The 13,140-nt window shown below is 43.1% G+C and overlaps 1 protein-coding gene across 2 annotated transcripts in view; it reads left to right on the forward strand.

The window, feature by feature from the left end:
- The window catches only part of LRMDA (leucine rich melanocyte differentiation associated), a 1,125,542-nt gene that overhangs the window by 212,328 nt on the left and 900,074 nt on the right, over nt 1-13,140 (forward strand). Inside the window, exon 3 of one of the 2 annotated variants that reach the window (XM_043925316.1) lies at nt 2,147-2,194. The exons of the other annotated variant lie outside the window; for it this stretch is intronic. Within the exon in view, the coding sequence (XP_043781251.1) occupies nt 2,147-2,194 (48 nt within the window). The remainder of the gene's footprint in view (nt 1-2,146; nt 2,195-13,140) is intronic. 2 annotated transcript variants of the gene reach the window in all.

A 13,140-nucleotide genomic window follows, 5' to 3' on the forward strand; every position in this document is an offset into this window, starting at 1 on the left:
GTCCCATGACTAAAGAGGAGGTCAGCCCAGAGGTGAGGACAGGGTCAGAGCAGGAACCCCTGTGGCGGGCACACAGGGCCAGGGAGAACTGTCGTCAGCATTATAGATGTTGGCCCCAGCATCAAAGGGCGGTCTACTCCCCTCTGGGGCAGGGGCGCTTTTTGCGTCTTTTTCAAACTGTTATGAAAAGAGAGGAACTAACCACTCAGCCCCAGGACTTCTCTCCACCATTTCCTACATGATCTCGTCCATTGTTTTCTCTCTCAGCATTATCCCTTCTCATCCCTGAAAAGCCCTACATCTTCCCTCTTTTTTGCCTTATGGGTATTTTCACAATGGGGTTTCTGTGCTGCATGAGCCACTGACCCAAACATTGCTCTATTAAAAGAAAGGTGAATTGAGGGGACCCCATAAGCATTGATAAGCTATGAGGTGAATTGAGGAGACCCATATTTTGGCTTATGAACAAATCTCTTCCCAGCTTGAGTCTGGGAGGAAGATGTTATTCTAAGAAATCAGGGGTGAGGGTACTACTGGCTCCCGAGAACTCTGAGCACTGCTGTGATCCTTCGAATAGTGTTTCACTCAACAGTTTTCCCCAATTTCAGTCTAGGTAGGATGAGTTGGAATTTAGTCTATAGGAAGCTTTGTGACCTGTTCCACCAAGCTCATTCATTCATCTGTTCTTTTTTTTTGTATATCCAAGGAAAAGAATAATTCTTCTTATGAGGAGAATTAGAAAGGATGTTGGCTTAGATGTAGATGGAAGGAGATTTTCAAGCTGCATGGAGAGAAGGCACACGAGGACAGTAATCCATGCAAGTTGTCCATCATTGGACAGCCATGCTGCTGTCCACAGCGCCTCCTGGTGGCCTCAAAGGAAGTCATGGGACCCAGCTGATCTTGCCAAGCCTTCTCTGAGAAGAGTGTTTGGTTGGTCCTGGTGACTGAAAATTTTGAGCCATAGATGGTGGATTTTTGCATTGTACAGGGTTTTGACGACAGATATGGTGTGTGCCCCCAAGACACTAAAGGATATTGATACACTTGACCCGTCCCACCTCCATCACACAACATTGCTATGAAAATGCAATCAATCCAGTTTCTGACATCTTCCCCCTTTCTCTCCAAAAGCACCTACTGTATCAACGTGACATTTTTTAATCTTGGCTTGTTTTCCAGGCCATGAATTTAATTTCTCAATGCTCCACTCTTTGGGTTTTATGTTCTCAGAGTGGAACGTTGTCCAACAATAGTTACCGCCATCTTGTTAGTCACATCCTCTTTCCTAGGTGTCCTGAGACCAAATAATTTTTAAAAATTCATTGCAACCATGGCCACTCAGCCTTGTGCTAATAGTCACCAAGTTCTGACAAAGCGAGTCCGACATCCCTCGATAAGTAAAATCCAAACCTCCTGATGTTGTGGAACAGTAAGCAGATTGGCGTGTCTTTGGATTAGTGGAGGCACTGAAGCAAAATGCTCAATCCTTAGTGACCTTTGGCAAGTGAAGGGGGGTGTGTAGCCATTGCAGGTTATCTTTATGTTTACTCTCTAGACACTCAACCTCTGCCAGGCCAAGACAGAAGCTGTCAGAGCAGATAAACCTAGTAAGGAGTGGCCTGTTTTCCTTACTGCATCACAGTGCCTAGCAGAGCTATTTTGTCTGATAACCTGCTGTTTCTTTAAACTTGCCTGTGAATAGTTCTATGAAACATTAAGTCTTCCTTCTTAGGTTCTGAGCCTTCTAGGTTCTGTTGTAATCGTGGGCCTAGGACTTTCTTTCTCATACAATGTGCATTCAGTTATCCTCTGTTAGAGTATTCTGATGAGTTTCTTTTAGGGAATCCACGGGAGAAGCTGTATCCGGCTATTGCAGGCACGTGTCCTCTGTGTGTGTGTGTGTGTGTGTGTGTATGTGTGTGTGTGTGTATGTATGTTCCTTTTGTTTGTCCAGGAAGCATTCTGTGGAAGTGGGGTCCCCTTTGATCATTTCTTTCTGAGCTCATTATTGCTTGTCTCTAGTTGGCACTTACTTCATATGTTGATTTAGAATTTCACAAGCACTCGGAGAAGAAAATTTGGGCAAACATCCTTAATATTTGGAGTAGAGCTCATATTTCATTTTGCTCTTTTTTTCAAGCAGCAGTGACTCCAGGGATGTTGGTTCCGGAGACTGGCTTTGTGACTTTGGGTGAGTTGCTTCACTTGTCTGAGCTCAGATTTGCTCCTCTTTAAAATAAGATAGTCACATCAGACGATTGCTCAGACCTGTTCCAGCTTTAATGGACTCCAGGCTTTCTTAGCCAAGAATAGGACTGAAGCAGAGTGTATTTTAGGGGAAGTGGGTGAAGTGTTGGGCTCTTCTTTCATTCCTCTTCCAGGTGAAGATAAAAGACTTTGCTCTCTATTGAGCTGACATGAATTCAGAATTCATTAGTGTTCAGACTTTCTTTTAAGCTTCAGACAGGATCGTGAAGGGAAAAGCCTGCCCTCGATTCCTTTGCCTTATTAGTTCTTCTCATATAATGTATGGCAGAAAAAACTGCTAATTGTCACTTGAGGTGATGGGTGAGGGTCTGGTTTCTTGAAAGAAGAGTTGAATTTATCAATTCCTGTCTCCTCTTACTTAGGTAGAGGTCTAGTCAGGACTAATAGGAGAGGAATCTAAATTAAATATAAACTAAAATTAATTCACATGTCCCTCTTTGCCGAAGAAGAAATGGGGAGTCCAGGAGAACTGTAGGGTAAGTATATATATGGAGTTGTGTACAGATACAAATGTAATAATGAAAATAAAAATTTGGGGGTGTTAGAGTGTCTGTGGGTTCCCCTTGCACTAGCTGTGACTGGGAGAATGTAAATATACACAAGCACATATACTTCACTATGAAGCCATTTAGACGTAATTTCAATTTATTACAGACTCTCATTGCTGACCTTTTAAAGGCTAGTTTTATTTAGTTTTAGTTTATAACCTAAGTACTTGATACTTGTGTGTAAAAATTCACTCCTTGTAGCTTGAGCCCAGGATCTTATATTTGTGCATCAACCTCACAGTGCATCAGGCTTAAAATATAAACAGTGTTTTATAAAATGCCATTAGTGTTCTTTCCCGGAGAAGGCAATGACAGCCCACTCCAGTACTCGTGCCTGGAAAATCCCATGGACAGAGGAGCCTGGTAGGCTGCAGTCCATGGGGCCACTACGAGTCAGACATGACTGAGTGACTTCACTTTCCCTTTTCACTTTCACGCATTGGAGAAGGAAATGGCATCCCACTCTAGTGTTCTTCCCTGGAGAATCCCAGGGACGGGAAAGCCTGGTGGGCTGCCGTCTATGGGGTCGCCCAGAGTCGGATACCACTGAAGTGACTTAGCAGCAGCAGCAGCGTTCTTTTCTGAATCCTTTGTGTCTGCTGATTTTACCATTTTGTCCTACATCTCTCCAACTCAGCCTTCTCTCTGTCTGCTAAGCAGTTTGTAGTTGTTGAGCATTTGCCTTGTCAAGTCCCCAGGTGGGTCCTCAGAGGAACATTTGCTCCCAGAGCTGGAAGTCACCCCAGCAGTCAATGCACTGCCCTTCGTGAGGAGGCATTGTCTGTAATATGCCGTTTTCCTTTGGCTAGGAGACCGAGCTGGAAGACAAATCTTTGGTGGAAAGATTTCCCTCTTGGCTACGTACTGAATGGAATTCAGCATTAGGTTATTTCAGCAAGAGGTGGCAGAAGGGTCTATCTAGTCTTTGGCTCTGTTACTACAGCAGTATGACCACAGCAGGTTTCTCCACCTCTTGGAGCCTGACTTGCACATTGGAGATATCGTATCTTCTAGGACTGTCCCGAGGGGACAGAGAACACTAGTCAGTTCTCTCTGTTCATGGATGTTGAATAGGAACTACCAACAGTTCTCACTCAGGAGTATATTATAATTGGCTGAATAGAGTTTTACTTGTGGAACTTCAAGACAAATGGGAAGACAGAGGCAACCAGTCTTAACTGTTAGCACTATAATTGGACACTTCTGAATCACTTCTGTTTTCCTTAACACCTGGACTTCTTCGCTGTTTGGGTTTTGTCTCTTCCCTGCCCCTCCTTTTCTTTATTTTTATTCTTTAAAGATTTCCTGGCATGAAGATTTGCTAGTAACTACTTGAACTTGTCTTGGAGTTGGTTTAGCAGAGCAGGTGAAGGCAGCCTTGTGCAGTGCACAGATGTGAGCACCAGTGCTTCCCTAAGAGTAACACAGCTTAAGAGAAAGTACAGTAAAGTGAGAAATCTGACAATGGTTTTGTAAGAGCTTTCAGAGGAAATAGTGGGAATTTCACATATTTCAAACAATTAAAATAACAGTGAAAAAAACATATTTGAGAACATGAGAGAGGGAAATGGAATCCTTGGAGCTCAGAGATTTGAAGTTACAATGATACTACTTTAAGTTATGTGACACTTCATGTTCTTGAAGCTAAACAGTAAAATCAACTTTGCTCTAGTTTTTATGAGCTTCTTTTGAGTTGTTGCATATAAGTAAGAAATTTCTGGCGAAGTGGACTGGGTTTCCAAAATTTTCTCACAAAGGCAATGAAACTATCTGAAAAGTTATGTTCAGACTTAACATTAATAATATTAGAACTTGGCTAGAGTAAATTTTTGCTTTGAGACCTCCACAATTTAATGATTCCATGGAACTGATAAATCTTTTTTTGTGGTTGTCAAAATGAGCAAAGCTAACTTTGTACATTTCCTGTTATAACTAAAAGCACTTTGACAGTCTGAAATTGGGTCTATCAATACGGAGAGCAAACAGTGTGTTCACTTTGTCAGCACACTTCTCTAAGAATTTGACATTTCTGAAATAAATATCACACATACATATGTATCATACTTTGTCAACAGCAAAGCTCAAAGTTGATAGAGGTTGTGATGGGTACAGCCTTGGAGGCTGACCATCTGTCGTGATTGCCATTGTCTTTGCTGGGCCAGCCTACTGCTCACCTGATGACGTGGAGACCATCTTCTTATGTCCTTGTGGTCCCTGACGGCTTCTAGTGATGCTGGAGTCTGGGTGGGTCCTTGGGTTTTCAAGGTCAAGGGTGTGAAGTCTGGGTGAGTCCTTGGGTTTTCAAGGTCAAGGGTGTGAAGTCTGGGTGAGTCCTTGGGTTTTCAAGGTCAAGGGTGTGAAGCATGTGATGTCCTTGTGTTGGAATCGGTCATGGTGAACCAGAGCCTGAGCTCTGGACTGGGCTGAGCTCCGTGGAGGGATGCATTCCACTGGAGTCACCCGTGGCTCTTTTCAGGGGAGATCTCTGTGTTGCTTTGGGCAGGGAGAGAGCCTTGGTTGGATTCCTCATCCCGAAAGATATGGGTCTTGTAGTATCTGTTCGTAGGTGGAGTGTTTCATGTATGTTTTTTTTTAGCAGATGCTCAAGCCACCTCTTCCCATGGGAGCTGGTGTGGTGTGGAGTCTGGGCTCTCCACCTGCACCCTCACTCAGCCCACTGTCTCCATCCTTCCCCTTTTAGCCATCAGTCGTCAGCTTCCCTCCTAGGAGCTCCTCTCATGTGACCCACCTTTTGGCACTTTAATGATCTGCATATCTCTTCTTGAATATTTGCCTCCTTTCTTCTGTTAATGGTCAACTTTTTGAGGACAATAAATATTTTTATTTTTAATTTTTGTTTCCTTTGCTCACTGTAATTTGTACTTTATCTCATTTGAAGTATTAAACAATTATTTTATCCCAAGGAATTTGTGGTCATCTTGCAAACTTTGGCTTGGGAGTTAACTCGATGACTCATATTTTGTGTGGGGTGATTAGCAGAGTAGATAGTGGCTAAGAGCCCAAATTCTGAAGCCAGAGGTCTGAATCAACAGTGCCCTTTACTAGCTGTGCTTCAGTTTCTTCATCTGCACAAATGGGGATAACATGAATACCTCCTTCATAGGATTGCAATGATGTGGGTTAGCCATCCTTGCCATTATTACTATTACTGTTTTTGCTCTTTCACCTGAGAGCTTTGGGGAGGAGGAAGAGGCAGTAATCAGAGGTGCTTTGGCTTAGTGAGTGTTTTAAACCGTTTCGTGGGTCTGATTTAGTGTAGGAGTCTTTGCTTAGGGATAGGAAGATTCCTTCCCCTCTTTTTTCATGCCCTTCAGAACTGGCTGCACTACAGCTCGTTCCTCTGGTGCTGGAGACAATGATGTGACAATGACACTGCTTTTTGCACACAGATTCTTCTTAGCTGCTTGCTTTTGTGAGCAGACATCTCCTCCGTTAAGAAATTAATCTTAATCCTAAATGATATTTCATGGTCAAAGACTTAAATTTATATATCACCATCCCGAATAATGTATTGGATTGCATTAAGCAGATTGTAGATTAACATGCAACTATAAAACAAATCGTCAATGTGTTGTTGACAACTCTAAGTGCGAGTTCATATATTTAACTGCATTTGGGGAATATTGAAGTGTTTAGAGCAGCTTAGCGGGTTGATGTAAAATTAAGCATCATATTCTATTTCAATTTGTGGGGCCAGCCTGAGAAACAATAAAATGAAGGCTTAGGTTTGAGAGCAAAGGAGTGTGAAAGAAAAATTTGGAGACAGGCTTCATCTCAGGGAAATCCTGGCACAGTCAGGGCATACTGGGCGGTAGTAGAAGGATTCTGCCTCTTAAAGGCCATACAAAGGAGTATTAGAAGGATTTCTGGGCTTCACAGGTGGCATAGCAGTAAAAGAATCTACTTGCCAATGTAGGAGATGCAAGAGACACGGGTTTGATCCCTGGGTTGGGAAGATCCTCTGGAGTAGGAAATGGCAACCTACTCCAGTATTCTTGCCTGGAAAATTCCATAGTCAGAGTAGCCTGGTGGGCTACAGTCCATGGGGTCAGAAGAGTTGGACATAACTGAGCAGACAGTAGACAGAAGGACGTACACTTACTTGTTCAGCCTGGTGGCAGCTATTTGGAAGCCTCAGTTTATAGTATAATTGAGAAGATGAAACAGCCAGCACACTGAAAACAATGATGAAAAACACAAGCCATAATGTCCTTTAGCACTAAGCTGTGTGAGATGGGCCACGTGCTATAAGAGTTCACAGGGAGAACAGTGGTGTTTGGAGTGGATTTCAGAGATGGTGATACTTCCCATGATCCCAGGAAGATGGTTAAAGAGGAGAATGGAAGGAGAGGGTGGGAGGAAGAATGGCAGATAATGTTGTGTGGGGACTGTGGGAAGCTCCTGTTGAACAATTGGGCAGAGCCAGGTAATAGCTGTAGGACCCAGGTGAGCATTGATCTGGGATGTGGAACCAGACTGATTGGGGTTCAAATCCCAGCTCCCTTGATTTCTAGCTGTGTGATCTAGGGAAGCTTACTGAGCCTGTCTTTCAGTTCTCTCATCTATAAAATGAGAATAACAACGCTATCTACCGTAGGATTGTGGTGAAGACGAAATGTGTGTTTGAATAGAGAGGGCTATCTTGGGAGTAGCATTTGACCTCTAATGGTGTTCAGATTTGGTCCTAGGGTAAATGGGAGTAAAGGAGATAGACCGGGGAGGCAGTTTAAGCCATTCAGGTGCAAGGTAGTGAATCCCAGATGAAGGAAGAATTCTAATATGTTAATATGTATATTTCTTTCTTGACTTTTTTTTTTTTTTCTTACTAATCCTTTGCTTAGGCTGTGGGGAGCTTCAGTATCTATCTCCTCCTGTGGTTTTGTAAGCCTGCTTCTGAACAGTACATCCTGAGAGAGGTGTGTGTGTGAACTGGGAGTGTGGACCCTGTCAAATGCGAGCATTTTCTTTCCTCTCTTTCTCTCTTGCTCCACAGCATTTAGACTTTTCACACCTATTCCAAAAACTGCTCCTAAATGACTTTGTAAACAAATAAAATAATGGCTGTGAATCATCTGGAGAGGGACTTCCGCTTATACTTGCAGATAGTGTGAGGTGAGCAGGCCAAACTCCAGGGTAATTCAGAACTGTGTTAAAGGGCATGTGTGGTGCAAAGGCTTTTTCACTCAGTGCTGAATGAATGAGATCCTTGTTAGAACCCTGGAGTTGCTCTCTTGGGTTCAGAGAGAAAGTGAGAAGTGGGAGGTGGGACAGGCTGGTAAAAAAGTGAGTCAAGGGGTAGAAAATACATCTCTGAAGGCAAATCTTGTAAGACTGGCCTGTTCAGGGTAGTGAAGGAATGGATGTTGGTAAATTCATTACTGTTGTCAAATTGCAAAGATTTCTTTTAAGGTAGAGCTGCATTTCTCAAAGAGTGCTCTGTGGAACCTAAGTCTTGGGAAGTGGGTAGCTTCTGAAGTGAGGTCAGTATCTCTCTGTGGACAATTCACAAAGCACAGCATCTTAAAGGGACTGGAGATTTCTGCAGGAAAGAACCCCATTTCTCTTTGAGTAACCTAGAGTATGCCAAGCATTTTTGGTTTTTTTTCTAACACTTTTGGAAAATGTTGATTTAAGAATTACTAAAGTAATTAGTCTAAAACAAAAATAAAGAGTGGAGGCATGAAGCCAACCATGGTGGTAATACTGTATTAGAATGTTCTCCTGGGGTAAGCTTGGGTTCTTCTCTGTTCTTTGTGTTGGGTGAAGAAGAAAGTCAGCCACTTGTCAAGGCCATTTGCTGCCCCAAGTTCAAGAACCAGTGCCTATGATCCTTCTCAGTCCAGAGGACACATAAGCTGAGTGTTGTGGGCTTCAGTTTCAGGCCTGACTTGGTGATTAGAGAGGTTCAATAGGACTGCTGTCAGTGGCAGGAGGTAGGACACACGATCCTTGGGGATGGCCAAGAATGACAGGCACAGACCTGGCCCCTGGACAGAGGCCAGCTGGGGGAGGCTCAGGGCAACTTGCTGACCTACAGAGTGCAAATCTGCCCTGTCACAGACAGCCAGCCTGGCTCTGGGGTGAGAGGGTCCAGGGCCTGTGGCTTCCTCTGCATCTTAGGAAGTTAAAGAGATGAAATTCAGGAGAGATGTTCTAGGCTTATGGTGCCTTCATCAAGTATGCTTTGCTTTCACCATTTTTTTTGCTTAAGACTCAGCTTTTTTTCACTTCTTTATTTTCTTTCTTCCTCCCTGCTTTTTCATTCTCTCTCTGTCCTACCCTTTCCTTCCTCTCCCTCCCTTTTTCCTGTTTCTCTTTTTCACAGAGGTGGAGAAAACTAAGTGTGCCTAGGCTCTGTCTTTGCTATATATATACATAGATATGTATGTATTTGCTTTTTACCAAGAGAGATACATAACTTTTTTTTTTTTTTTTGATCCTAGGAGAATCTTCTTTTCCTAAGTTATAAATGACCTCTGTCCTCCTTTCTTACTCTCTTCCCATCCCCCTTGGAATATGTATGTCTGTCTCTTTCTCTTCTGTATCCTGTCTCTTTCTTTCTCTCTCTCACTACACACACACATACACACACAATACCTTGAAGACTTGAAGATGCATACAGGATACACCTTTTGTGTTTCATTTATTGTACAATATTGCACACATCTGTAATTATATTACTCTTAAAATAAAGCCTTCATCCACTTTTAACATCTTTTGATGTCCGTTCCCTGCTGACTCTATTTTTTCTTGTTCCCACTTTACGTTAATGTGAAGAGACAGTTGAGTAAATGCACAATGAACTTCAAAACCTAGTAATTGTTTTTCAGAAAGAATGAAACTTGCGAATTAGATATGGATTGTAAAAGAACACCAGGGCTGATTAGTGTTCATGAGGGGCGCCTGCCGGACGGCTCTGACACCTGCCTGCCAGCTCTCGCCACAAATGCCACCACTGATGCCTCTGTTCTGCCCATCACAGGATGGGGGGGAGCAGTGCTGGGTGGGAGTTGAAAGACTCGGCAGTGAACCACCTTGTCAGGCTTGGCAATTCACGGGATGCCTGACATAAAAGGCAGCGAGAAACAAAGATGAGTTGCATCCATTTTTACAAGCAAACTCAAGTTATCTGTAAAAATAAAATAAAATAATAAATTTTTGTTTTTTAAAGAGAGAATGAACGAACATTGAAGGTATTCACTACAGTTTTTTTTTTTTTTTTTTCCTTGAAGGTTGTGGAGATAATGAGATTTTTGAGACTTGAGGGAGGAAAAGAATTCACAAGCCAAGTTTCAAGCTGCTGAAAAATTGCTTTTAGGAAAGGAAAAAAAAAAACCTTTTGCATGCTAACCATCTGCTTGCATCTTGTTTACTGCCCAGAGTGCCAGTTTGTGCTTATTAATCATGCTTACACAAGTATCTTAATTACTCCCTATGTAGCTGCTCTGTCTTGAACTCAGAAATTGACCTTTCTCTTTTTATTCCTTTAAATCATTAATCATACACAATCAATGCCAGTGGGGCAGAGCCACGGAGAAGGCTACCCAGATTCTCACACCTCACACCAGTCCCCGGCAGACAGGGGACGTGGAGTGACTGCCTTGCCAGCAGCCGGCCGTATCTTAATTAATGACTCTGCTGTGTTGAGACTCACAGGCTGGGGGAGGCCGCTCCCACCACCGCCCCTCAGCGCTTCTCCCTGCTTCCTTGATGGCTGCAGGGTTTGAGCAGTGCTGGCTTGACTCTGTTGAAAACCGTCAAGGCCTTAGCCAGGGCTTGACACTCCTGCGCATCTAGACTCTGGAAGGCTCCTAGCAGAGGCAGAGTGAACTTCTGAGAGAAGATGCTATTTCTTAGCATGAGTGGGACTTCGCACCAGACCAGTGCTGCTCCCACTTTGCCATGCATGTCCGTCTGCTGGAAATCCCATTAAAAGGTAGGTTTCTGATTCAGGAGGTCTGGCTGGGACCTGAGCATCTGCATCTCTGATAAGCTCCCATGTGACAATAATGCTGCTGCTCCAGGGGCCACACTGTGAGTACCAAGGAGTTAGACAAGTGATAACAACTGAGGTCCTCCCTGTAAGCCTGAAGACGGCAGACGAGCGTAACCTTGAGGAATGTGGTATATGTCCCCCTATCCCCACTTCGGCTTTATCAGTAAGAGTTTGGTGAGTGGAAACAAAAAGAATTTCCACAGAAGTGGCATACACATATCCACAAATGTGATGACCTTTTCTGGGCAATGGAACGACATGTGATGCAAAGATTGGCCTTTGTCATGGAGGAAATAGTGAAGTTGAGACTTTGTTTTTCCTTTTTCATTGAGCTTTGTAAAAAAGTTGCTTAAAAGAGCCAAAATAATTCTATTCCAAAAAGGAAAAAAATGAAGTGCTCAAAACTAAAATAAAAGTAAAAATGAAAAAAAAGGATTGAGGCTTGGGTTTCATAAGACTGCTTCTCAGTTCCAATACAGCAGACAAATTACAGGATATGAAAGTAATTTTGTTCCCCCTGACCCTGTTCTTTCAGCCTCCTAAGTAGGATGGGGAACCTGGAGATAGGAAACAGGAGAAAACATAAATTGAGGGCTGCTTCTTTTAGCCAGGTTGACCGTTCTACTTTTAAAGGGAAGGAATTTAGCATCTCTGACAAGATAGGCTGAATTTCTACTCACTGTCATTGATTTTACATGTAAAAGTAGGAACTACATGTGCAGAGCTGTATGGCAGTAATATACACCTTAGGATTTGGGTCGACACTCCTAGCCATGATAACGCAGGCATGGAATACATTTGAAACACATTCTAAATAGCACTTAGGATCTGCATGCTTTCCCGTCTAAGAGAAGCTCAATAGCTCATATACTGATGATGCTAAGGGTTTTGCCCTTGAATCCTTTGGAAGGAAGCACACATAAAAACACGTTATAACTAACCTTCATTGCTTTTCATTTCAGCTAATAGTGGAGTGAGAGTCAGGGTAGGAAGGGATTTGATTAAAAGCAAAGTCTTAAGTAAAAGCAACAAGTCTGTATTAGTGAAAAATCACCTAATTAATTCAGATAAAAACTTTGTCGTTCCACATGCAGTAAAAGTACACGGTTAACCGACTTTATTATTTACATTAAAAATGACTTGTTCATGAAGTTAAAAAAATCAATTACTCTGAATGAGGTGAATTAAGAAAATATTTCATCAGCATAGCTTGCCTTTTCAACTGGCCGCCTTTTTGGAGTTTCTCGGTGATTTATGAAGTGAAAATTTGGTCTTGTCTCTAGTGAGGACGTCCTGTAGCCTTCCTACATAGTTTTGGTATTTGGGTATGTGAGGGGTTTTGGCAGCTTGGTGAATATCTGGGCCAAAATGACAGAAAGACATAACTCACTTGCATTTGGTAAAGTAATAATTAACTTGAACTTCTGGACATGGAGCGTTTTGAGAACTGGAAATGGGTGCCTTGCACAATCATGGTCTGCTGTGAAACCCTTTATAGAAGACTCTTCTTGTTCTTGGAACTTCACGCGGACTTGAGAGCAGGCTGATTTAAGTGTTGAGAGTCTGGTTTGGCAAGAGTTGTGTTTATGCTTCTCTCTCTGAAGGCCGTGGATCTGACCCCTCTGAGAAAGCCAAGCTATTTTTAGGGAAAGGCTAGAATGGCATTTTCTGGGGAAAATTGGTGGCATTTTTCATAAAGAACTCTTGGGACAGGGGTTGAGGGTGGGTTGAAGCCTCATGAGGACCCTGCGCTCATTGGGTCAGGGCTCTGCATCCTCCTTTAGGAGGACTCCAGATTTGCTTTAGTGGGAGACAGGCCTATAGGCCTTTCCTATAGGGAATAATTGAAAGCCCCTGTCTAGCAAAGAGAGATTCTTTGATTCTCAGTATTTAATTTGTCTGGAGAGGGAGTCTGGGAAACCTGCAGTTTTATAATTCCCCAGGTAATTCTGGAGTTCAGCTACCATTGAAAATTGCAATGGTACCTTGGCCCCTTGCATTCTCTAGCCACTGTACAGGTCTGGGACCCAATCCATTCAAACTGTGATATTCAAACCCTGAAGATAAAATGACGATGACCTAAGTGGGATGTCTTCCTTGAGACACCCACAGTCTGTGAAGGAAGATCCTCTGCGTTAGCTGCTCTGGGCTTGATGTTGCCCACCACGTCCTGTATCTCGTCCTCTTGGGTCCTGTCTGTTGGCTTGGCCTGTCATTTAGTGCTTTCCTGAGCCGCATAAGCTGTGTGGTACCCTGCCCCCTTGTAGGTCTAATCTTGGTCTTAGTTCTGACCCGCGTTCCCAA

This window comes from Cervus elaphus, chromosome 15, assembly GCF_910594005.1.
Source record: "Cervus elaphus chromosome 15, mCerEla1.1, whole genome shotgun sequence".
Classification (NCBI taxonomy): Eukaryota; Metazoa; Chordata; class Mammalia; order Artiodactyla; family Cervidae; genus Cervus; species Cervus elaphus.